The sequence below is a fragment of the Ranitomeya variabilis genome, chromosome 4, assembly GCF_051348905.1.
Source record: "Ranitomeya variabilis isolate aRanVar5 chromosome 4, aRanVar5.hap1, whole genome shotgun sequence".
Classification (NCBI taxonomy): Eukaryota; Metazoa; Chordata; class Amphibia; order Anura; family Dendrobatidae; genus Ranitomeya; species Ranitomeya variabilis.
The window spans coordinates 252,363,104-252,388,209 of NC_135235.1; the positions used below are offsets into that span (position 1 = coordinate 252,363,104).

General features: G+C 50.4%; 2 protein-coding genes across 5 annotated transcripts in view; one reads left to right on the forward strand and one right to left on the reverse strand.

Annotated features, from left to right (window-relative positions):
- The window catches only part of UBASH3B (ubiquitin associated and SH3 domain containing B), a 164,555-nt gene that overhangs the window by 111,066 nt on the left and 28,383 nt on the right, over window positions 1–25,106 (reverse strand). For 3 of the 4 annotated variants that reach the window (XM_077249494.1, XM_077249493.1, XM_077249495.1), the window contains exon 1: window positions 1,607–1,918. The exons of the other annotated variant lie outside the window; for it this stretch is intronic. In XM_077249494.1, the coding sequence (XP_077105609.1) occupies window positions 1,607–1,734 (128 nt within the window). In that variant the 5' untranslated portion in view covers window positions 1,735–1,918. Of the gene's footprint in view, window positions 1–1,606; window positions 1,919–25,106 lie in introns of those variants that run through there. 4 annotated transcript variants of the gene reach the window in all.
- LOC143768780 (uncharacterized) lies at window positions 5,045–9,699 on the forward strand. Its single transcript, XM_077257422.1, has 2 exons — window positions 5,045–6,148; window positions 8,437–9,699. Exons 1-2 carry the CDS (start codon window positions 5,135–5,137, stop codon window positions 8,509–8,511), a joined length of 1,089 nt encoding a protein of 362 aa, XP_077113537.1. The 5' UTR covers window positions 5,045–5,134; the 3' UTR covers window positions 8,512–9,699.

A 25,106-nucleotide genomic window follows, 5' to 3' on the forward strand; every position in this document is an offset into this window, starting at 1 on the left:
GATACACTGTATTCTGAAAAATGTTTCTATAGCAACAGAGTCATATAAGGGGACATTTAAAGGGGTCCTGCACATTCATAAGATGACTTCCAGCACATTCCCCCATGATCAGCAGCCACGGAGACAGAATCTGTCCTGATTGTCGCCTCCGAGGCCCCAAAATTATTGAACGCACTGAAACCCTTTAAATAAGAAATAGGTAACAAGTGAGATTTATGGGGTCATGTAAAAATAGCTTCACTTCCCTGATAAACCCATAAGATGCGGTCACTGACGATTGTTCTTTGCCTCGACGTCAAGTTTCCGTCAGTTTTTGGAAAAACTTTTTCAAAATGTCCCAAAGCGAACGACGGCCAATCAGCTGATGCATATGGCAAATGTTACTGCACCGCCCGAATATACGACCGTCAGGGTGCAACATATCATCGGTGCAGAGGCCTCGTCTGTCAGCGCCTGATCCTCTATAATAGGCACAACAGTATGAAAATGGCACGATGACCACAACATAAAACACCCGTCCCCAATACACATGTCCCCCGCAAAAGAGCAACATCCCCAATACACAGGTCCCCTGCAGAGCGACATCCCCAATACACAGGTCCCCTGCACAGAGACATCCCCAATACACAGGTCCCCTGCACAGAGCGACGTCCCCAATACACAGGTCCCCTGCACAGAGCGACGTCCCCAATACACAGAGCGACGTCCCCAATACACAGGTCCCCTGCACAGAGCGACGTCCCCAATACACATGTCCCCCGCAAAAGAGCGACATCCCCAATACACAGGTCCCCCGCAAAGAGCAACAACCCCAATACACAGGTCCCCTGCAAAGAGCGACGTCCCCAATACACAGGTGACGCCCTCTCTGGGTTCACAGATCTGTTAGTTTCTCAGAGGTCCCAGGAACTGGGATAAAACACAGCGAACATGCAGAACTGAGCCCAGCAGCTGCTGCAGCACCTCTTGTCACAAGTTTCCCTTCCCCACATCCGCAGCTGTGTCCTCTTTACACGGCAGTCCATCTATCCTGCAGGAAGGCTCCACAACACGAGACACAAACCAAATCCCCACTACTCCACCAATCACCCAGGACCCAGCGGGGGCCCCCCCACTACTCCACCAATCACCCAGGACCCGGCAGGGGCCCCCCACTACTCCACCAATCACCCAGGACCCGGCAGGGGCCCCCCACTACTCCACCAATCACCCAGGACCCGGCAGGGGCCCCCCACTACTCCACCAATCACCCAGGACCCAGCGGGGGCCCCCCACTACTCCACCAATCACCCAGGACCCAGCGGGGGCCCCCCACTACTCCACCAATCACCCAGGACCTGGCAGGGGCCCCCACTACTCCACCAATCACCCAGGACCTGGCAGGGGCCCCCACTACTCCACCAATCACCCAGGACCTGGCAGGGGCCCCCACTACTCCACCAATCACCCAGGACCTGGCAGGGGCCCCCACTACTCCACCAATCACCCAGGACCTGGCAGGGGCCCCACTACTCCACCATCCATGCAGTGATCCCAGTGGCCCCCCACAGTGACCTCCCCCCACAGTGACCTCCCCCCACAGTGACCCCTCTGGAGCAGCACTCACGCCCTGGCTTTCGGGAATCCCATGGACAGCAGGATCTCCAGGGACGAGCCGTGCTTGATGGTCCCCGCGCGCAGCTGCCGGCTCCTCCTGGGGATGATCTTGCTGTACAGCTCGTCCTTTGCAGCCATGGCGGTGAAGGGTTAATGTGTCATCCCGGCGCGGAGCAGCTTCCTGGTGCCGCAGTCACAGGCCGGGTAGGAAGTGACACATGGTATCAGTGCCGCTGCCACCAGCCCCCCCGGGCCGCTCCGGTCGCCTCCTGCCGCCAGGTAATGGTCATGATGAATGGATCCAGCAGACGACTCTCCTGCCCCCCCCCCCCCTTCTTAAAGGGACAGCGCAGCAATCCTATTTGTCAGCTATAGGACTTCACATACTGCCTGTTCTCCGCACATTACAGCTTCTGGCGGATGAGGCGCGTCTGCTGCTGCCCCCTAGTGGCCGAACCGCGTCAGCGCAGTCAGATCATTCACATCAGGGCGATTTTAATTCACAAATATCGCAGCCCCGGAAATTGCTGAAGTAGCAACTCCATTATGTGACCTTGTGAATGGAGTCTTTTTTAGCATTTGGAGCATTCAGAAGACACAAAACAACTGACTGAAAGCTAAAAAAAATACCCACCCATCAGCCATAACATTAAGATCACCTACTATGGTGCCACCTCCTCTCGGACCGGACCCCGCGTTCCTCTACCTGTGTCCGGTACCATCGGCAGCAGATCTGGTGAGTTGTGTCCTCCAGGGATCGGACTCATCCTCCCGGCACATCCCCCAGATGATCGATCCCAGGCCGGAACTCTCAGCAGTCAGCGAGGAAACGACAGCAGGCCGCCATGCTCCGCACATCCCGATCCCCTCTAGAGGATCACCCCACACCCGCCGTATACCGGGAACACCCCACAACACCCGCCGTATACCGGGAACACCCCACAAGACCCGCCGTACACCGGGAACACCCCACAAGACCCGCTGTACACCGGGAACACCCCACAACACCCGCCGTATACCGGGAACACCCCACAACACCCGCCGTATACCGGGAACACCCCACAAGACCCGCCGTACACCGGGAACACCCCACAAGACCCGCCGTACACCGCGAACACCCCACAACACCCGCCGTATACCGGGAACACCCCACAACACCCGCCGTATACCGGGAACACCCCACAACACCCGCCGTATACCGGGAACACCCCACAACACCCGCCGTATACCGGGAACACCCCACAACACCTGCCGTTTACCAGGAACACCCCACAAGACCCGCCGTATACCGTGAACACCCCACAACACCCGCCGTATACCGGGAACACCCCACAAGACCCGCCGTATACCGGGAACACCCCACAACACCCGCCGTATACCAGGGACACCCCACAAGACCCACCGTATACCGGGAACACCCCACAAGACCCGCCGTACACCGGGAACACCCCACAACACCCGCCGTATACCAGGAACACCCCACAACACCCGCCGTATACCCGGAACACCCCACAAGACCCACCGTATACCGGGAACACCCCACAACACCCACCGTACAGCCGGGAACACCCCACATGACCCACCGTATACCGGGAACACCCCACAAGACCTGCCGTATACCGGGAACATCCCACAAGACCTGCCATATTTCAGGAACACCCAACACCCACCGTATACCAGGAACACCCCACAACACCTGCCGTATTTCAGGAACACCCCACAAGACCCACCATATACCAGGAACACCCCACAACACCCGCCGTATTTCAGGAACACCCCACAAGACCTGCCATATACCAGGAACACAACACAAGACCCGCCGTATACCAGGAACAGCCCACAAGACCTGCTGTATACCAGGAACACCCCACAACACCCGCCGTATACCGGGAACACCCCACAACACCCGCCATATACCGGGAACACCCCACAACACCCGCCATATACCGGGAACACCCCACAACACCTGCCGTATGTCATGATCTGTACTTTTGCCCTGTCCTGTATTTGAATAATATGCCATTTGATGTATGTAACTGTTCTCTGGTTTCTATTAGCTGTAATATATGTATTTTCTTGTGTTGGGAGTTACCTGTAACAATGTCTCCTTCCCCCAATACTTGCAGCCCTAAGCTTTAATGTAATTAAGCTTTGTCAACTAGTGAAGGAATAGCCATTCTTCCTCACAGCAGGTGGCTAGTCAAATGTACATACAACATAGACTAAGTGGAGCCGACCAGCATAGAATCTTCTGATGGACTCAACCATTGAATAGAAGGTGTGACCCCTACCCCCTTCATGGGCGGATCCCAGGAGCTCAGACAAGCCATTCTTATATTGAGATCAGATGTGAGTTGACTTTGGAAGGAGAAGGAGTGGGGATTCTTAGCTGAGGCAAGACCCCACGTACATCTGTGACTCTGGAAGCGAACGGGGCGAGACTTGAGCTGAGGACATATCTCGTCGTTCGAGGGATTGTTTTGTGATCGCTTGGACTCGTGTGGACTATTGTTTTGTTAGCTGGCACAAGGATTATCGGGAGGTGCCCCCGAACCGGTTCCGTTGGACTGATTGTGGACTCTGTAGATCTACCTGCATGTGTTGTTCCAGCGCTCTTGATAATAAATCTGTGGAATCATCCCTTGGCCTGTTGTCCCTTCCTGCTCTGCCGTACACCCCGTCACAAACTGGTGGCAGCGGCGGGATCAGAGCAGAAGGAATGGAGGCCACACGCCCAACATCGGGAACCAGCACTGCAGAGTACAAGAACTGGACTGTGGTGAACTTACAAACAAAGGCCCGTGAACTGGGAGTCAGCTACAAGGGGCTCTCCAAGGAGCAGCTAATTGAGGCTTTGGAAGGAGTTCGCCTGCAAGATGACGCTGAGGAGGGATCCTCCCAGCAAATGGAGGAAAGACTGCAGCCGGAGGTAAATACCCAAAAAAGTCAGTGGGTTGTATGGTACGAGGAGGAGTTGGCATTGCTGGGAGAGGAGGCCACCATAGCCGATAAGAAGGAGGCCATTCACAGAGCTCAGGAGAGGGAGAGGGAGGCCATTCACAGAGCCGAGGAGAGGGAGAGGGAGGCCATTCACAGAGCCGAGGAGAGGGAGAGGGAGGCCATTCACAGAGCCGAGGACAGAGCTCAGGAGATGGCATTGTTGGAGAGGCAGATCGCTTTGGAAGCAGCTAGAAGCTCCAGACAGACTGTAACCCCAGCACCCACCATGAGGGAACTCCCCAGAGTGTCCCGCAAAGACTTCAAGCCGTTTAATGAGGCTTCAGGCGACATTGAGGATTTCTTCCAGGACTTTGAGCATCAGTGTCGATTAATGGAAGTCTCGGACAGGGAGCGAGTCCGACATCTGGTGGGGCTCTTAGCTCTATAAGCTGCGGCAGCTCCACCCTCTATGGGCCCTCGAGAGAACTGTGAGTATGCGGAGATTAAACTGACTATTCTAGAACATTATGCTGTGACACCAGACACTTACAGGACTCAGTTCCGTACTTTAGCCTGTGATGAGGAAGTGTCTTTCAAGATGTATGCCCACAGACTCAAACAAATATGTAATCGCTGGCTGGAAGCAGAGGAGGCCTTAACCTGGGAGACCTTTCTCCAGGTTATCCTAAAAGAGCAGTTTTACTTCAAGTGCCCTGCTGAGATCCGGGAATGGGTGCGTGAGAGGAGACCAGCCACTGTGGAGGAAGCTGCAGCTCTAGCTGATGAGGTTCTCACCATCAAGCCTCAGTGGAAAAAACTACTACTCAGTGAGAAAAAAACTACCAGCCCCCCAACGCTGGCAGCCCCTGGTCCTTCGGCCTCCAATATTTACCATCCCACTAGACCACCAACTCATGGTGACCTTCGTGTGACTGTGCCTCGCACTACTCCTGCTCCACCTTTGGGAATACGACATGGAGGAAGAATCCCAGAGCGCAGATGTTATGGATGTGGGCAGTCTGGGCATCTGCAATTCCAATGTCCAGGTGTTCGGAGGCAGAACCGCTACAGACCGCCTTTGCCCGTTCATTATCTACAGACCCCCTCACCAGGAGAAGAGCTGGATATAGTTCCTGATGACTTGCCAAGTGACTCGGATACCCTGGATCCCCTACCAGGAGTCTATGGGGTGCGAGCCCCAGCCACCTGTTCTTCTGAGCTTCAGCACAAACATCTACAGGAGGTCGTGCTGGATGGCCAAAAAGTTGTTGGCTTCCGTGACACTGGGGCTTTCCTCACCATAGCCGATCCCCGAGTAATTCAACCAGAAGCAATTCAAAAGGGACCAGGAATTGCTATTGAATTGACTGGAGGCACCCAGAGATATATTCCAAGAGCGAGTGTGACCCTGGATTATGGCTTTGGGGCCAAACAATGTATGGTCGGTGTGATGAGCGGCCTCCCTGCAGATGTTCTTCTAGGAAATGATGTGGGAAATCTTCATTGCCACTTTGTCGGTGCGGTAACCAGAAGTCAAGCCAAGAGGGCAGCGGATGTGGACGTGTACAACCCATCCATGGAAACGAGGCCACCAGAAATGCCGTCACAGCCGGTGAGTGATTCTCCTTGTGGGGATAATATGAATGTTACTTGGGATAAAGTTCAGTTTAGAAAAGAGGTAGAGACTGACCCCACCCTTGCTAGTTTTAGAGCTCGAGCTAAGATAGGGCAGCTAGGGGAGAACGGGGAAAGAATTATCAGAGAAAATGGACTTCTATATCGGGTTACCAATGCCGACTCCCTAGATAAGCCCTGGACTTATAGCAAACAGCTGATTATTCCTCAGAAGTACAGAATTCCCCTATTACACCTTGCTCATGACATTCCTACTGCTGGCCATCAAGGCAAAACTCGCACGGAGAGACGATTGACTCAAACTTTCTATTGGCCGGGGATTTCCCAAGCCGTAGCGCATTTCTGCCGAACTTGTGACATATGTCAGCGTAGAGGGCGACCCGGAGATCACCCAAAGGCACCCCTGCAACCTCTCCCTATAATAGAAGAACCCTTTCAAAGAGTAGCTGTCGATATCATTGGACCTCTTGCTAAGCCAAGTAAATCTGGAAAGCAGTACATTCTCACTGTCGTGGACTATGCCACCCGATATCCAGAAGCTGTGGCCTTGTCAAGTATTTCTGCAGCCAAGGTGGCCGAGGCCTTGGTTACCATCTTTACCCGAGTAGGATTCCCCAGTGAGATCTTGTCAGACCAAGGCTCCCAGTTCATGTCAGAGCTGGTCCAGTGCCTGTGGCGCACTTGTGGAGTACGAGCGATCCGAACGACCCCGTATCATCCCCAAACAAATGGACTTTGTGAACAATTCAATGGCACTCTGAAGAATATGCTAAGAGCCTTCACTGACAGAGATTCAGACTGGGAGAAGTACCTACCCCATCTCTTGTTTGCCTATCGGGAAGTTCCCCAGGAGTCCACTGGGTTTTCCCCCTTCGAACTACTCTATGGAAGAAAGGTCCAAGGACCCTTAACCCTGCTCAAGGAATACTGGGAGGGGCAAGTTGAGGATACAGGAGCCCCTGTTATCCCTTATGTCCTAAAGCTGCGAGAAACACTGGCTCAACTTGCTAGTTTTGCCCAGAGTCATGTGCGGATGGCTCAAACCAGACAGAAGACATGGTATGACCGTAAAGCACGCTATCGGGAGTTTGTAGAAGGACAACAGGTCCTAATGATTGTTCCCCATCGGCAGAATAAACTGCAGACCACATGGGAGGGTCCCTTCCGGGTTCTCAGAAAACTAAATGACACCAATTATCTTCTTGCTTTAGATGATCAGGGGCTAAGACAAAAGACTGTTCATGTGAATATGATTAAGGAGTACCATGACAGGAACATTCCAATGATAGCAAGCTGCCAGCTGGCTTCAGAAGATGGTCAAGAGGATGAGGACTCCCTACCTGATCTCGTGGAAGCAGCGAGAGCCCCATCCACTGTGGAACAGGTTCCACTGAGAGATCACCTGGATTCCTTACAGAAAAAACAGATGCTGGGAGTGCTTCAACAGAGACGGGCTGCTTTCTCATCCCAACCAGGTCGAACCACCATCACCCAACATCATGTGGACACTCAGGGTATCCGTCCCATACAACAGGCTCCTTACCGGGTACCTGAATCAGTTCGACATACCATGCAGCACGAACTGGAGGAGATGTTACAGCTTGGGGTAATCCAGGCCTCCCATAGCCCTTGGGCCTCTCCTGTGGTGTTAGTACCCAAGAAGGATGGGAGTACTCGGTTTTGTGTGGACTATCGACGACTAAACGACCATTCCGTCAGTGATCCGTACCCAATGCCCCGTATTGACGAACTTCTAGACCGCCTGGCTGGGTCCCGATATGTCACTACCTTGGATCTCAGTAAGGGCTACTGGCAAATCCCTCTGACGGAGGAAGGGAGAGAACGGTCCGCTTTTATAACCCCCTTTGGTCTGTATGAATTTCTAAACATGCCCTTTGGAATGAAGACTGCCCCTGCAACCTTCCAGAGAATGGTGGACCAGATCCTCCGGGGATGTGGTGACTTTGCTTGTGCCTACTTGGATGATATCGCAATCTTCAGCCAGACGTGGGAAGAACATCTGAACCAAGTAGCCGTTATTCTTGACCTGCTTCTTGCAGCAGGCCTAACCATTCGACCAGATAAATGCCAATTGGGGATGGGTGAAGTTCAGTACCTAGGGCATAGAGTGGGAGGAGGGAAGCTCCGTCCTGAACCTGCCAAAATCCAAACTATTAGAGACTGGCCTGTACCCCAAACTAAGAAACAAGTTATGGCTTTTTTGGGCACTGCCAGTTATTACCGAAAATTTGTTTCTCATTTCAGCACGGTGGCCGAACCTCTTACCGACCTGACCAAGAAAACGATGCCCCGGCTGGTGGTCTGGACTCCAGCCTGTGATGAGGCTTTTAACAGGCTGAAGGACGCTCTGGTCTGCGACCCTGTTCTGGCTGCTCCAGACTACAAGAGGAGATTCATTGTGCAGACTGACGCCTCTGCTTATGGACTGGGAGCTGTACTCAGCCAGGTGAATGCAGCTGGGGATGAGCACCCCATTGCCTACCTCAGCCGGAAATTGCTGGACCGAGAAGTGGCCTATGCAACTGTTGAAAAAGAATGTCTGGCTGTAGTGTGGGCCCTCAGGAAACTAAGACCGTATCTGTATGGACGAGAATTCACTGTGGTTACTGATCACAATCCCCTCATCTGGCTGAACAGAGTCTCTGGGGACAATGGACGCTTACTACGATGGAGCCTGGCTCTGCAGCCCTATAACTTTACCATACAGTATAGAAGAGGCAGCCAACACCAAAATGCAGATGGACTGTCCAGGCAAGAGGAGCCGTGAGTCTGGTCAGCCATGCCTGTCTGTACTTAACCAGCGACCTGTAGAGGTCCCTGGTACGTACACAAATTGGGAGGGGAAGGGATTGTCATGATCTGTACTTTTGCCCTGTCCTGTATTTGAATAATATGCCATTTGATGTATGTAACTGTTCTCTGGTTTCTATTAGCTGTAATATATGTATTTTCTTGTGCTAGGAGTTTACCTGTAACAATGTCTCCTTCCCCCAATACTTGCAGCCCTAAGCTTTAATGTAATTAAGCTTTGTCAACTAGTGAAGGAATAGCCATTCTTCCTCACAGCAGGTGGCTAGTCAAATGTACATACAACATAGACTAAGTGGAGCCGACCAGCATAGAATCTTCTGATGGACTCAACCATTGAATAGAAGGTGTGACCCCTACCCCCTTCATGGGCGGATCCCAGGAGCTCAGACAAGCCATTCTTATATTGAGATCAGATGTGAGTTGACTTTGGAAGGAGAAGGAGTGGGGATTCTTAGCTGAGGCAAGACCCCACGTACATCTGTGACTGTGGAAGCGAACGGGGCGAGACTTGAGCTGAGGACATATCTCGTCGTTCGAGGGATTGTTTTGTGATCGCTTGGACTCGTGTGGACTATTGTTTTGTTAGCTGGCACAAGGATTATCGGGAGGTGCCCCCGAACCGGTTCCGTTGGACTAATTGTGGACTCTGTAGATCTACCTGCATGTGTTGTTCCAGCGCTCTTGATAATAAATCTGTGGAATCATCCCTTGGCCTGTTGTCCCTTCCTGCTCTGCCGTACACCCCGTCACAAACTGGTGGCAGCGGCGGGATCAGAGCAGAAGGAATGGAGGCCACACGCCCAACATCGGGAACCAGCACTGCAGAGTACAAGAACTGGACTGTGGTGAACTTACAAACAAAGGCCCGTGAACTGGGAGTCAGCTACAAGGGGCTCTCCAAGGAGCAGCTAATTGAGGCTTTGGAAGGAGTTCGCCTGCAAGATGACGCTGAGGAGGGATCCTCCCAGCAAATGGAGGAAAGACTGCAGCCGGAGGTAAATACCCAAAAAAGTCAGTGGGTTGTATGGTACGAAGAGGAGTTGGCATTGCTGGGAGAGGAGGCCACCATAGCCGATAAGAAGGAGGCCATTCACAGAGCTCAGGAGAGGGAGAGGGAGGCCATTCACAGAGCCGAGGAGAGGGAGAGGGAGGCCATTCACAGAGCCGAGGAGAGGGAGAGGGAGGCCATTCACAGAGCCGAGGACAGAGCTCAGGAGATGGCATTGTTGGAGAGGCAGATCGCTTTGGAAGCAGCTAGAAGCTCCAGACAGACTGTAACCCCAGCACCCACCATGAGGGAACTCCCCAGAGTGTCCCGCAAAGACTTCAAGCCGTTTAATGAGGCTTCAGGCGACATTGAGGATTTCTTCCAGGACTTTGAGCATCAGTGTCGATTAATGGAAGTCCCGGACAGGGAGCGAGTCCGACATCTGGTGGGGCTCTTAGAGGGTGGAGCTGCCGCAGCTTATAGAGCTATGGGCCCTCGAGAGAACTGTGAGTATGCGGAGATTAAACTGACTATTCTAGAACATTATGCTGTGACACCAGACACTTACAGGACTCAGTTCCGTACTTTAGCCTGTGATGAGGAAGTGTCTTTCAAGATGTATGCCCACAGACTCAAACAAATATGTTTGATCCCAGGAGCTCAGACAAGCCATTCTTATTTTGAGATCAGATGTGAGTTGACTTTGGAAGGAGAAGGAGTGGGGATTCTTAGCTGAGGCAAGACCCCACGTACATCTGTGACTGTGGAAGCGAACGGGGCGAGACTTGAGCTGAGGACATATCTCGTCGTTCGAGGGATTGTTTTGTGATCGCTTGGACTCGTGTGGACTATTGTTTTGTTAGCTGGCACAAGGATTATCGGGAGGTGCCCCCGAACCGGTTCCGTTGGACTAATTGTGGACTCTGTAGATCTACCTGCATGTGTTGTTCCAGCGCTCTTGATAATAAATCTGTGGAATCATCCCTTGGCCTGTTGTCCCTCCCTGCTCTGCCGTACACCCTGTCACACCGTATACCGGGAACACCCCACAAGACCCACCGTATACCAGGAACACCCCACAAGACCCACCGTATACCAGGAACACCCCACAAGACCTGCCGTATTTCAGGAACACCCAACAAGACCTGCCGTATACTGGGAACACCCCACAAGACCTGCCATATACCGGGAACACCCCACAAGACCCGCCGTATACCAGGAACACCCCACAAGACCTGCCGTATTTCAGGAACACCCCACAACACCCGCCATATACCAGGAACACCCCACAAGACCTGCCATATACCAGGAACACACCACAAGACTCGCCGTATACCAGGAACACCCCACAAGACCTGCCGTATACCAGGAACACCCCACAACACCCGCGGTATACCGGGAACACCCCACAATACCCGCGGTATACCGGGAACACCCCACAACACCCGCCGTATACCGGGAACACCCCACAACACCCGCCGTATACCGGGAACACCCCACAACACCCGCCGTATACCGGGAACACCCCACAAGACCCGTCGTATACCAGGGACACCCCACAAGACCCACCGTATACCAGGAACACCCCACAAGACCTGCCGTATTTCAGGAACACCCCACAAGACCTGCCATATACCAGGAATACACCACAAGACCCGCCGTATACCAGGAACACCCCACAAGACCCGCCGTATTCCAGGAACACCCCACAAGACCCGCCGTATTCCAGGAACACCCCACAAGACCCGCTGTATACCGGGAACACCCCACAACACCTGCCGGTATTCCCGGCATAGCCCCATGCGGGAAGTAAGCGGATCAGTGCATTCCTATGTGTGCGGAATCTCTGCGATTCTGCGCAAAGAATGAACATGCGTTTTTTTCTGGAATGCGATTCCGCCGCGGAAAAAAAACACAACATGTGCACAAAAAATGTGGATTGCATTCTAATAATAGGATGCTTAATGTATGATTTTTTTTTTTTGCGTTTTTATAGCGAAAAACCACGAAAAAAACACGAAAAATCCTGAACGTGTGCACACAGCCTTAAAGCATACAAGGTGGAAACTTATTAAAGTTGTAAGCCTTAATAGAAAAGGTACAGTGCTTACAATAAAAGGATATCAAATATGGAAATAAAAAGTGACATACAAATATGCGGGAAAAAAAAGTGGTTTGGTACCGTGTTAGCCAATAGAAAAAAAAATATATAGACTGCTCTCAGTGGGAGAGACAAAATAGGAATCTTGTGGGTGTGATACCTTTTAATGGCTAACAAAATATAGTGAATGATGTTACAAAGCAAGTTTTCGAGAAAGAAACTCCACAGACTTTGACTGAAAGCAGGATTATATTATAGCACCAGTCAAGATCCTCCTAAACACTACAGCATGGGGCAAAAGTGCCAGAAGGACACAGGTACAGTCAGCTGTGTTATGTAACAACTCTGCTGGCATCACGGCATGGCCTCGCATTTCTCACACTATCTTACCCACTGCTCCAGGTCATGATGTGGTTTCTGTTTCTTGCAAGCTCCATGTTCTGTGTCTCTGCTCTCTGCATGCTTCATGGTTCTGTGTATAGAGGGGCGGCGCCTGAACTTATAGGAATCAGGTGCATCTGTCCAATCTGTTCCTGACCAATTGTCAAGAGGCCTCCAGTATATAGTGCAGCTCCACCCAGTGTTCTGGGCCTGTGCAATGTGTTAGCTCAGTTAGTGTCTTGCTTCTGAGTTTGCCTGGCCTTTCTCTGAGTTACTCCCTCTCTGGAGGATTCTCTGTGTTATTTCCTTGGTCTTGTTGTCCGCCCACCAGGAGGCAGTATATCCTGGTCCCAGTGTCTTTGTCCTTGTGTCTTGTTCCATTGCCTTGTCTGTACTTAGTCTTATCTCTGTCTCCTAGTCTTTGGCTTCCTTCCCTGTTGTCTTTCCTTATATTCTCAGTCTGCTTTCACTCCGCACTCTTGCAGCTCTGCCTGCTCTGAACCTTTGTGACTTTACCTCTGCTCCTCACTTCTGCGTTTCTGCTCCTTTCTACTCAGCTTATCTTCTGCTGTTGCAGTTATCCCTTGCTGCAGCTTCTCTCCACATTCTTTGTGGCTCTGCTCAGCTTTGCTGCAGAGACCCCTCCCGCAGCACCTCTCCGCTCCTTGCGGTTCTACCTAGCTCCGCTCCTTGCGGTTCTACCTAGCTCCGCTCCTTGCGGTTCTACCTGGCTCCGCTCCTTGCGGTTCTACCTGGCTCCGCTCCTTGCGGTTCTACCTGGCTCCGCTCCTTGCGGTTCTACTTCTCCTGCACTTGGCTCTGCCTCCAGCTCTTGGCTCCGCCTCCTGCCTGTCTGCACTTGGCTCCGCCTCCTGCGGTTTTGCACTTGGCTCCGCCTCCAGCTCTTGGCTCCGCCTCCTGCGGTTTTGCACTTGGCTCCGCCTCCAGCTCTTGGCTCCGCCTCCTGCATTTCTGTTCTTGGCTCTAGCTCCTGTGCTTTCGCTCTGCATCCGCTCTTGCGGTCTTTATCTACTTATTCCTAGGTCCTCGTGTCTGAACAGGTTCTTACCCGTTCTACATACCTGCCTGCAGACCGGTCCCTACCGGTTCTTCCAGTGTACCAGTCTTGTCTACCAGTCCTGCCAGAGAGCCAGCCGTGCCCGCCTGCCTACCAGAGAGCCAGCCGTGCCCGCCTGCCTGACAGTGTTCCTGTTGTACCCGTCTGCCTGCCTATGTGCCAGCCGTGCCCGCTTGCTTGTCTATGTTCCGTTCCCCGGTGGGATCAGCAGCCACAACCAGACTCCACCCTGGAGTGGTACCTGGTAGCTCCCTATTGCACAAGTCTGACCTCACCATCAGAGGCTCCAGCGAACACCTAGGAAGCTACTTAGTTATGCCCCTTCCAGGGAGGTTTGGTCTGTGGTCCAGTGGGGCCACTCCCCCGCACGCCCGCACCAACCAGTCTGGGCGCGAGCATGACAGTTTGCACAGGCCATGGCCTCCGCTGTATCCCATGTCCTACCGCTCGCAGAGCATGATGAACTTTTTTCCTGCCCGTATGAGCAACCTGAAAAATTTGTTCCACCAAGGGTGGTTCAGATTGAAGAGACCTCTGACCCAATTATAGTCTCTAATGCTCTCTTCAAGCAACTTCAGGCCTATGAGGAGGAGCACTACCCAGCTGACCCACCTAGGTTCTATGGGAATCCTGAAGAATGTCAGGGGTTCCTGAAACAGTGCTTGCGCTACATCCTGCAGAATGCAGCTTGTTTTCCCTCTGACTGGGTCAAGGTGGGTTACATCATGTCCTACCTGGCCGAAGATGCTCTAATATGGATAACTCCCCTCTGGGAAGCAGGGGATCCTATTGTCATGAACCTAGGGGCCTTCCTGGTGGCCTTCCGTAGAGTCTTTGACAAGCCTCGTCCTGCTACTCCTGTGAAGTCTTCCCCATCTAGATCCGAGAGGCGCTCCAGACGAGCGAAACCCGTGAAGAAACCCCCACGTCAAGCCATGACCGTCTGTGACCCTCCAGTTCCTCTACCCGTTAATGCAGCTACCCGTGTGAAGCCTAAGAAGGTTGATGAGAGTGGGCTGGCAAAGCAGCAGCCTGAAATCAGCCATAAGAAGGGCATACAATGTCGCTGCTGTTGTGAGGAACACCTGGATGGCCTCTGTCCAGGGGATCTAAAGCTCAAAAACCTCGGGTCAGTAGGAGAGACTGCCCTTGGTGAGAATAACTCCCTGCCGCTAAAGTCTATGACTGTTTCTCTGCCTTCTGGGAGCTTTGGTGTGTCTAAGCCGCCTGTCATACGGAGTCGGTGTATGGTCTCCGTTCTACAGCTCCAGAACCCGGTGTGGGCGTTGCCTGATAATGGCCAAACCCTGCTAAAGAACAGTCTAGTCCTACAAGGACAACTACAGCTCCAAGTTGGAGCCTTATACATGAAGAAGTTTGTCTTCCACATGCTGTCTGTTATGCCCATGGGTCATTCTGAGCCAAGGACTCTACCACCCGCTCTGGTCAAGGGTTCCAGTAAAGTGCTTCGTTTGAACTTACCCAGTCTTGAGAACTGTCTGGTTCCCATGCGTCAAAGACACTCAGCAGTGTCATCTTCTTCAGCTGGTCTGCTAGTCGTCGAGTCAAGGTGTGCTGACGTCACCGAAGATGGGGAAACGGTGACGATGTCTCCACACATCTCCAGCGACTATACCAGTAAACACTTAGTCGTCGAGTCAAGGTGTGCTAATGTCACCAAACATGGGGAGGCGGTGACTATCTCTCCACACATCTCCAACGACTATACCTGTAATCCGTTCCTAGGAACATCCCCGCCGCTTGGACGATTTCTTCTGGATAACGGGCAGAAGATGGTTCCTATGTTTATACCTTCAGCGTCCTTGTGGCCGGCTGGTGAAGACTTCAAAACAGAAGTTTGTTCTCCTCAACTTTTCTCTGACCTGGTGGAGCTGATGCTCTCCACACTCATCTCTAATGACTTTTCCTGTGTTCAGTACTCTAGAACATCTCTGCTACCTGAAAGTTTGACTCTGGATATCGGGCAGAGGGTGTATCCTGTGAGTATTCATTCGGCTTCCATGTGGCCGGCTGGTGAAGATAACAAGTCGGTAGCTTCCAAGTCCCTGCTTCTTGTCTACCCTGAGGAAATGGTCCAGTCCATTGAGAAGGCTAACCCTATTGGGTACAATGAGACTTTGCTATCCGAGATTTCTGATGAAGCTAAACCTGCAGAGCACAAAGAGACTTTGTTTTTCGAGATACCTGGTGACCCTCCTGCCGCCTTCTACCCTGAAGATATCATGTTGGCCTGGACTATGTATGCTCCCATCCTTCTACAAGTTATTCTGGCGGGCTTGAAGAAGAGGGGCCATAAAGGGGGGGGTACTGTAACAACTCTGCTGGCATCACGGCATGGCCTCGCATTTCTCACACTATCTTACCCACTGCTCCAGGTCATGATGTGGTTTCTGTTTCTTGCAAGCTCCATGTTCTGTGTCTCTGCTCTCTGCATGCTTCATGGTTCTGTGTATAGAGGGGCGGCGCCTGAACTCTCTGGTTCTTATAGGAATCAGGTGCATCTGTCCAATCTGTTCCTGACCAATTGTCAAGAGGCCTCCAGTATATAGTGCAGCTCCACCCAGTGTTCTGGGCCTGTGCAATGTGTTAGCTCAGTTAGTGTCTTGCTTCTGAGTTTGCCTGGCCTTTCTCTAAGTTACTCCCTCTCTGGAGGATTCTCTGTGTTATTTCCTTGGTCTTGTTGTCCGCCCACCAGGAGGCAGAATATCCTGGTCCCAGTGTCTTTGTCCTTGTGTCTTGTTCCATTGCCTTGTCTGCACTTAGTCTTACCTCGGTCTCCTAGTCTTTGGCTTCCTTCCCTGTTGTCTTTCCTTATATTCTCAGTCTGCTTTCACTCCGCACTCTTGCAGCTCTGCCTGCTCTGAACCTTTGTGACTTTACCTCTGCTCCTCACTTCTGCGTTTCTGCTCCTTTCTACTCAGCTTATCTTCTGCTGTTGCAGTTATCCCTTGCTGCAGCTTCTCTCCACATTCTTTGTGGCTCTGCTCAGCTTTGCTGCAGAGACCCCTCCCGCAGCACCTCTCCGCTCCTTGCGGTTCTACCTAGCTCCGCTCCTTGCGGTTCTACCTAGCTCCGCTCCTTGCGGTTCTACCTGGCTCCGCTCCTTGCGGTTCTACCTGGCTCCGCTCCTTGCGGTTCTACCTGGCTCTGCTCCTTGCGGTTCTACCTGGCTCCGCTCCTTGCGGTTCTACCTGGCTCCGCTCCTTGCGGTTCTACCTGGCTCCGCTCCTTGCGGTTCTACCTGGCTCTGCTCCTTGCGGTTCTACCTGGCTCCGCTCCTTGCGGTTCTACCTGGCTCCGCTCTTTGCGGTTCTACTTCTCCTGCACTTGGCTCTGCCTCCAGCTCTTGGCTCCGCCTCCTGCCTGTCTGCACTTGGCTCCGCCTCCAGCTCTTGGCTCTGCCTCCTGCGGTTTTGCACTTGGCTCCGCCTCCAGCTCTTGGCTCCGCCTCCTGCGGTTTTGCACTTGGCTCCGCCTCCATCTTTTGGCTCCGCCTCCTGCATTTCTGTTCTTGGCTCTAGCTCCTGTGCTTTCGCTCTGCATCCGCTCTTGCGGTCTTTATCTACTTATTCCTAGGTCCTCGTGTCTGAACAGGTTCTTACCCGTTCTACATACCTGCCTGCAGACCGGTCCCTACCGGTTCTTCCAGTGTACCAGTCTTGTCTACCAGTCCTGCCAGAGAGCCAGCCGTGCCCGCCTGCCTACCAGAGAGCCAGCCGTGCCCGCCTGCCTGACAGTGTTCCTGTTGTACCCGTCTGCCTGCCTATGTGCCAGCCGTGCCCGCTTGCTTGTCTATGTTCCGTTCCCCGGTGGGATCAGCAGCCACAACCAGACTCCACCCTGGAGTGGTACCTGGTAGCTCCCTATTGCACAAGTCTGACCTCACCATCAGAGGCTCCAGCGAACACCTAGGAAGCTACTTAGTTACGCCCCTTCCAGGGAGGTTTGGTCTGTGGTCCAGTGGGGCCACTCCCCCGCACGCCCGCGCCAACCAGTCTGGGCGCGAGCATGACATGTTATCAATTTGTCATCTCACAAACCCACTAATGTAGAACCCAATGTACTTTCCAGAGATCTCACATTCTGTCCTACAAAATCTCTAGACAAAACAGAAGCTTGTAGTGACATGGAACAAGACTTCAGGAGACTTAGACTGAAGGAGTTCTTCTCTGTCATAGAGGACTTGGGGCTTCTGGGTAGCCAAACTCAAGTCAGACTAGCGAATAAGAAAAACTCCGACTGGACACCTCCTTCTGGCTGCAACACCATTTTGGACCAATATAGTGACTCATTCTGACATTCGGTTCAGTCCACGATATTGGATAAAAAAGCAAAGGAAACATCTAATATCAGCATGCAGGTGAGAAAGGCGACTCACAGCCTGAAGAACAACAGGGAGATCACTAGTAAGCCTGCGGATAAAGATGGTGCCATAGTTCTCCTTAATACAACCGACTACATGAGAGAGGCACACAGACAACTGATGGATATGTGCTACACCAAACTGGATGATGACCCAACTCCAAAATATCTGAGGGAGTTGAAAAGAGTCATCCAATATCTGTGTACAGACTCCATAAACCTTCTGGACTTAATACCTGACAATCCAAGGATGGGAACTTTATGCTTCCCAAGATTCATACGCCAGGCAACCCAGGGAGGTCAATCATCTCAGGGGTGGGAACACTCACTGAAAAAATCTCAGGGTGGGTAGAAAACATCCTTAAGCTGCTGGTAAGGAAGACAGCCAGCTATATACAGGACCCTACAGACCTGTTGAATAAGCCATCCATGATAGGTCCCTTCCCCTCGACAGCACCATCTTAGCCACCATTGATGTTGAATCCTTATATTCCAACATACCACACGAAGATGGACTAACCGTCTGCCGAATGTTTCTTGAGGACACTGGGATCCCTTCCGAGTCTGTAATACACTTACCAGATTCATCCTCACACACAACTTTTTCTTTTTTGCTGAGGAGCTATATCTACAACGCATCGGCACCGCTATGGGAAGTAAAATGGCACCTCAGTACCCCAACCTCTTCATGGCTAAACTGGAAAATGACATTTTAACATCCTGCTCCATCAAACCCTTTGCCTATTTACGTTACATCGATGATATCTTAATAATCTGGACTGAGTCCGAACAAGAACTTCTAAATTTCCATGACAAATTCATCAAATTTCATCCTACCATAAACTTGACATTAGACCACTCAAAACAAAAATCAACTTTCTAGACACCACCATAAAAGTCCAAAATGGTTCGTTCCAAACATCAGTGTATCGGAAACCAATTGACCGTCCCACATACCTCAGAAGGGACAGCTTCCATCCTAAACACATTAAGGCCATGTTCACACTTTGCGGGTTTTACCGCGGATCCGCGGCGATTTTGATGCTGCGGGTCTGCAGCAGTTTCCATAGCGTTTACATTTACATGTAAACCCTATGGAAACCGCAATCCGCTGTGCACATGCTGCGGGAAAAACCGCGCAGAAACGCAGCGGTTTACAACCCGCAGCATGTCACTTCTTTGTGCAGAATCGCTGTGATTCTGCACACATAGGAATGCATTGATCCGCTAACTTCCCGCATGGGGCTGTGCCCACGATGCGGGAAGTAAGCGGATCATGTGCAGATGGTACCCGGGGTGGAGGAGAGCAGACTCTCCTCCAGGCCCTGGGAACCATATTAGTGTAAAAAAAAAATAAAAAATAATGCTATACTCACCTCTCAGCGCTGCACGCGGCCGTCCGGTCTCAGGGTTGCTGTGCGAGCAGGACCTGCGGTGACGTCGCGGTCACATGACCGTGATGACGCCGCGGTCACATGACCGTGACATCACGAAGGTCCTTCTCGCACAGCATCTTTGGAACCGGACCGCCGCGTGCAGCGCCGAGGAGATCGCAAAGTCAGAGGGTGAGTATAACCATTTTTTATTATTTTTAACATTACTATTGATTCTGCATATTGCTGCATATGCAGCATCAATAGTATAGAAGTAAACCCGCAGCGGAAAACGCAAAACTAACCGCGATAAATCTGCAGGGATAACCGCAGCGGTTTTGCCCTGCAGATTTATCAAATCCGCTGCGGGAGAACCCGCAGAGGATCCCGCAAAGTGTGCACATAGCCTAAAAAGTCCATTGTCTGCAGCCAGGCCCTCAGATATAACCGTATCTGTTCCAGTCCTAAGGACAGGGATGAACACCTAACCCAGCTTAAAATGCCATTTTTAAATCAAGGTTACCATCCCACCTCCATTAATGATCAGATCATTAGGGCCACAAGGATCCCTAGAAGTCAAGTACTTCAATACGGAAAAAAAGAGTAAAATCATCGTGTACCTCTGGTAGTGGCCTACCACCCACAGCTTGAAGCACTGAGAACACCGGCTAAGGTTAGAAACTTCACCATATCCTACACAAGGATGACCGGCTAAAAATATTATTCAAAGACCCCCCCTTGCTATGTTACAGACAACCTCCTAATTTAAGAAACATCATGATCCAAAGTTCAGTGCCCTCAGATTCACCAAGACGGACATCTCCTTGCAATGTGAGGAGATGCAAAACCTGCATTCATATAGAGACCAACGACAAGATCCAAATCCCCAACAATCAGCAGGACTATAAGATCCCCGGGACATTCACATGTTCCTCTTCCAATGTGGTGAATTTAATTCTATGCAATATCTGTCCTTTGGGGCCTCTATGGTGGAGAAACAAGACAGAGGCTGAGAGCAAGGATGAGGTCTCATCGCCACACAATTACAGACAAATAAACACATTTACCTGTGGCCAAACATTTCTGTGGTCCAGGACACAACATAGACAATATGAAAGCTGTCATTTTGAAAGTCAACTTCAAATCACAGAAACATCGCAGGGTCTGGGAATACAAATTCATTACCATCTTTGGTTCTGTACACACAGGAGTCAATTTGTCAGGAGGATTTATGGCCCACTACCAAATCTGAGCAATTTTCTCCAAAAACAATGAAGGCACCACCAGCCCATTGATCTCACGTGCATATGGGGTCCATTAAACTTTCACACCTCTTGTCTAATCTTACCTAATTAAGGATGGTCTCTTGTCCATGTATCACACCTTGCCTGTGCTCATTACTGTATATTATTACTGGATATAATTGGGTTTCTTCAAATATTTTGTTATACCAGCCTGAAGAAGAGACGCAAGCCGTCATTAAAGCTTGCTTTGTAACATCAATCACTATATTGTGTTAGCCATTAAAAGGTATCACACCCACAAGATTCCTATTTTGTCTCTCCCACTGAGAGCACTCTATACAAATATGCAAAACAGCGATCAAATAAAATGTCTAAACTTTGCAGTCTGGTATTCTGCTCCATGAGGGGGGATATGAAATGGATCACATCAGCTTGGCTGCCCTCAATCTAGGAACAACTTTCTTTGTGTAGACCCCAAGTTATAGGCTCAGCCTGGAGATCAGATTTCTAGACCAGCCTCTCATGTTAATATTCAAATTCTTGGTTTGTGACTGGATCATGGCTGCTTCCCAATCAATACATTATTTTTCTAAATGCTCTTTGTCTTAACCTTTCTTTCCCATAGTAACATAGAAATTGTCAGGCTGCAACTAGGTTCAATTTGGTGTCTCCCTACAAAGGCACCAGAGGTGTGAAATGTTTCCAATTCGGTATGTTCTCAGGAAGGCCCCCTGGGGTCTGAGACCCTGCGACCAGGAAATTTACCTTTGCTCAAAATAGCATAAGTTATGACCTTTGTGAAGAGCTGCAGCCTGGGAACAGATGCTAATTTACTGCCGGTCATACATCACCTACAAATACATATTTTCACTACAATTTCCATTTCTCCTTAATATTTACCGTATATACTTGAGTATAAGCTGAGATTTTCAGCCCATTTTATGGACTGAAAGTCCCCCTCTCGGCTTATACTGGAGTCATACCCAGGGGTCGGCAGGAGAGGGGGAGTGGGGGCTGTCTAATTATACTCACCTACTCCTGGCGTGGTCCCTGCAGGTCCCTGGCTTCCCCGGCGCTGCAGCTTCTTCCTGTACTGAGCGGTCACATGGTACCGCTCATTACAGTAATGAATATGCTGCTCCACCTCCCATATGGATGGAGCCGCATATTCATTACTGTAATGAGCGGTAACGTTGACTGCTCAATACAGGGAGAAGCTGCAGCGCCGGGGAAGCAGGTGAGTATAAGGGGGAGGGGGAGCGCTGCGCGATATTCACCTGCTCCTCGTTCCGGCGCCGCTCCGTCTTCAGGGTCTTCTGCAGTGACGCTCAGGTCAGAGGGCGCGATGACGTGGTTAGTGCGCACCCTCTGCCTGAACGTCAGTGCAGAAGACACTGAAGACGGAGCGGCGCCCAGAACGAAGTCAGGTGAATATTGCAAGTGCCGGGGGCCTGAGCGACGGAGAGATGAGTATGTGATTTTATTTTTTTTATTGCAGCAACAGCAAATGGGGCAAGTGTCTGTATGGAGCATCTTATGGGGCCATAATTAACGTTTGTGCAGCATTATATGGGGCAAGTGTCTGTATGGAGTATCTTATGGGGCCATAATCAAGGTTTGTGCAGCACTATATGGGGCAAAAATCTTAATGGAGCATCTTATGGGGCCATAATTAACGTTTGTGGAGCATTATATTGGGCAAATGTGTCTATGGAGCATCTTATGGGGCCATTATTAACCTTTATGCAGGATTATATGGGGCATATTTTAATATGGAGCATCTTATGGGGCCATCATAAACTTTATGGAGCATTATTTGGGGCTACTGATTCAATATGCATATTCAAAAACACTTAACCTACTGATGTCTCAATTAATTTTACTTTTATTGGTATCTATTTTTACTTTTGACATTTACCGGTAGCTGCTGCATTTCCCACCCTAGGCTTATACTCGAGTCATTAAGTTTTCCCAGTTTTTTGTGCCAAAATTAGGGGGTCGGCTTATACTTGGGTCAGCTTATACTCGAGTATATACGGTACTTAATATTTCCTTTAACAATCAAAACACCCTCCACCCCAAACACACTCCATAAAATAAAAACTAAACAAAAATTCTGGCCCATCGCTCAGAAAAAGAAAAACAGGCCCTCTGGCCATAACGCACCCCCTAACACATACCACCACACACACCTTTTTTTTCCATTTGTTAAATACAACCCTCACACCAAATGCTTCTAGCATAAAACAATTTTAGCACTACAATACAAATATCACATAGCAATCCTAAACATATTACCAAACCTAACCAGACCCAAGTTTGGTGCCCGTAAGTCCTATACCCATATTATACTTTAGTCAAAACAAAAAGCTACACGTGCAAAACAGCAGCCCACCACCAAGTATCTGGAGAAAGAAGAGGCTCCTACCCGGACTGCTCCTTACCTACCACCCTGCCCCTTCCTACCTACACTTCTGTCCCTACAAAGATTCTCCCTATCTGCCTCTCATTAACCCTCATCTACCTCCCCAGCTTTCCCTGGACTGTCCCTACCTGACCCTGCTCATCTACCTGACCCTACCCACCACCTAGCTTACCCTAACATTCCCAAACTACAAACCTGACTGTCCCTAGGGTACGTTACAGGAGAAACCCTCCAAAGACGGGAAGCCCTCCTCGCACCCAGCCTCTCAAACTCCAAAGAACGGGTGTTACTAAACACCTTGTCAGGACTTTTTTACCTTTTGTGCATTACTGCCCTTTTCCGAGATGGCATCTTTGGTCTCATGTGCACTGTGTCTTCCTGCTATAAAACTCCACCCCAGCCTTCAGTCTGTGCTAGAGTAGTCTGCCTTGCATCCAGCTCCTGACCTCTGATTACTCCCTGGCTATATACTGTACCTGCTCCTGTGAACCTGTGTGGTGATCCTGCTACTCTGCTGAGTTCCTGCTGCATACACCAGTTTCCAGTAATCCTCCTTCATCTGCTGCTCGTGTTTACTTCCATCTGCATTTGCTGGACATGTAAGTTGTTGCTGCTCTGCAAAAACCTGAGACTATTAACCAGGCCTCCCTGGTTGAGCTAAGATATGATTTGAACTGCCTAATAAGCTTATCTATCTGTGTTTGGACTAAGACAAGGATTTATTTGTGTCAAGTATCCTCAAGAATAACTGTGCTTCATAGACTTTCTGCTTGATTGCATTTTCCTCTGAAGTTTCCTATAGACTGCTAAGCTGCGTTTATTATTTGCACCAAGTGTTGTGGACTTGAGTTTCTCTCTGCATCTGTTTGAATCACCGTGTGATAATATAGACTTTACCACTTATAAAACTGTGTCCTGTAGTTGTCTTGTTCCACGCAAAGAGTCTCCTGAGTTATCCCCTATAATTATTACAGGATACTCTAGCATAAAAAAAAGGAGACTGCTGGAACAATGACTGCAGAAAGCAGATTAGAGCAGGTGTTTTCCATAATTCCAGAAATATGTGGAAGGTCTGCAAAAGAAGTTTGGAAGCTTTGAACACAATCAACAAGTGTTTGGACAAATTTTGCAGGACTTAAGCAACTGCATGGTAGCCCAAGAAAACAAACTTGCTGGCATAGAGTCCCAGTATGGACGGGCTTTTCAGGACATAAGCACGCAAATAGCTGCACAAGTGACTTTACCCTCTGGGCAACCGCCACCAGCTAGCCCACCTAAGTTGCCCCCATTCAGATTTAATGGTGATCGCGACAAATTTCGTGGCTTTGTGAATCAATGTATGCTATATTTTGATGTGCATGCTGACCGTTTTCCTACTGATAGATCCAAAGTATTGTGTGTAATAATGCTACTAACCTCACGAGCGCTCGCCTGGGCGAATCCGATGATTGAGTCTCGTGACCCACGGTTAAATAATTTGGATGATTTCTTGGCCGCTATGGCATTAATGTTTGATGACCCTAATCGCCGTGCAACCGCTGAATCTGCTTTGTTGTCTTTACGCCAGGCTAAACGTTCTGTTATTGAGTATGCCACTGAATGCAGGAGATTAGCGGTAGATACCAATTGGGACAGTTATGCACAATTACCTATTTTTAAAAGGGGTCTGTCTAGTATTATAAAAGATGAACTAGCTTGCTCTGAGTCACCACAAGAGCTAGAGACATTTATACAGCATTGTGTGCGCATAGACATTCGCCTTACTGAGCGTAGGCAGGAGAAATTTGCTGCATATAACCGTATTTCTAACTTTTCCCTTCCTTCCAAAGAGCCTGCAGATAAAACCTCTCGGGAGGTGGAGGAGGTACCCATGCAAATTGATTCCGTTCAGAGGCGCGAGATCAATGAGCGCCGGGAGCATCGCCTTCGTGAAAGTCTATGTTTCTACTGCGGCCAGTCTGACCACTTCTTGATCAATTGTCCTAAGTGTCCTAGACGGCCTAACAAGGTGCTAGCAGCAGTAGGGGAGTATGACAACTGTGATGATGAATCTGACATCTCTGAATGTAGCCTGCCTTTAAATGCTGTATTCCATTCACTTTCTATGACATCACCCCCCAAGGAGCTGAA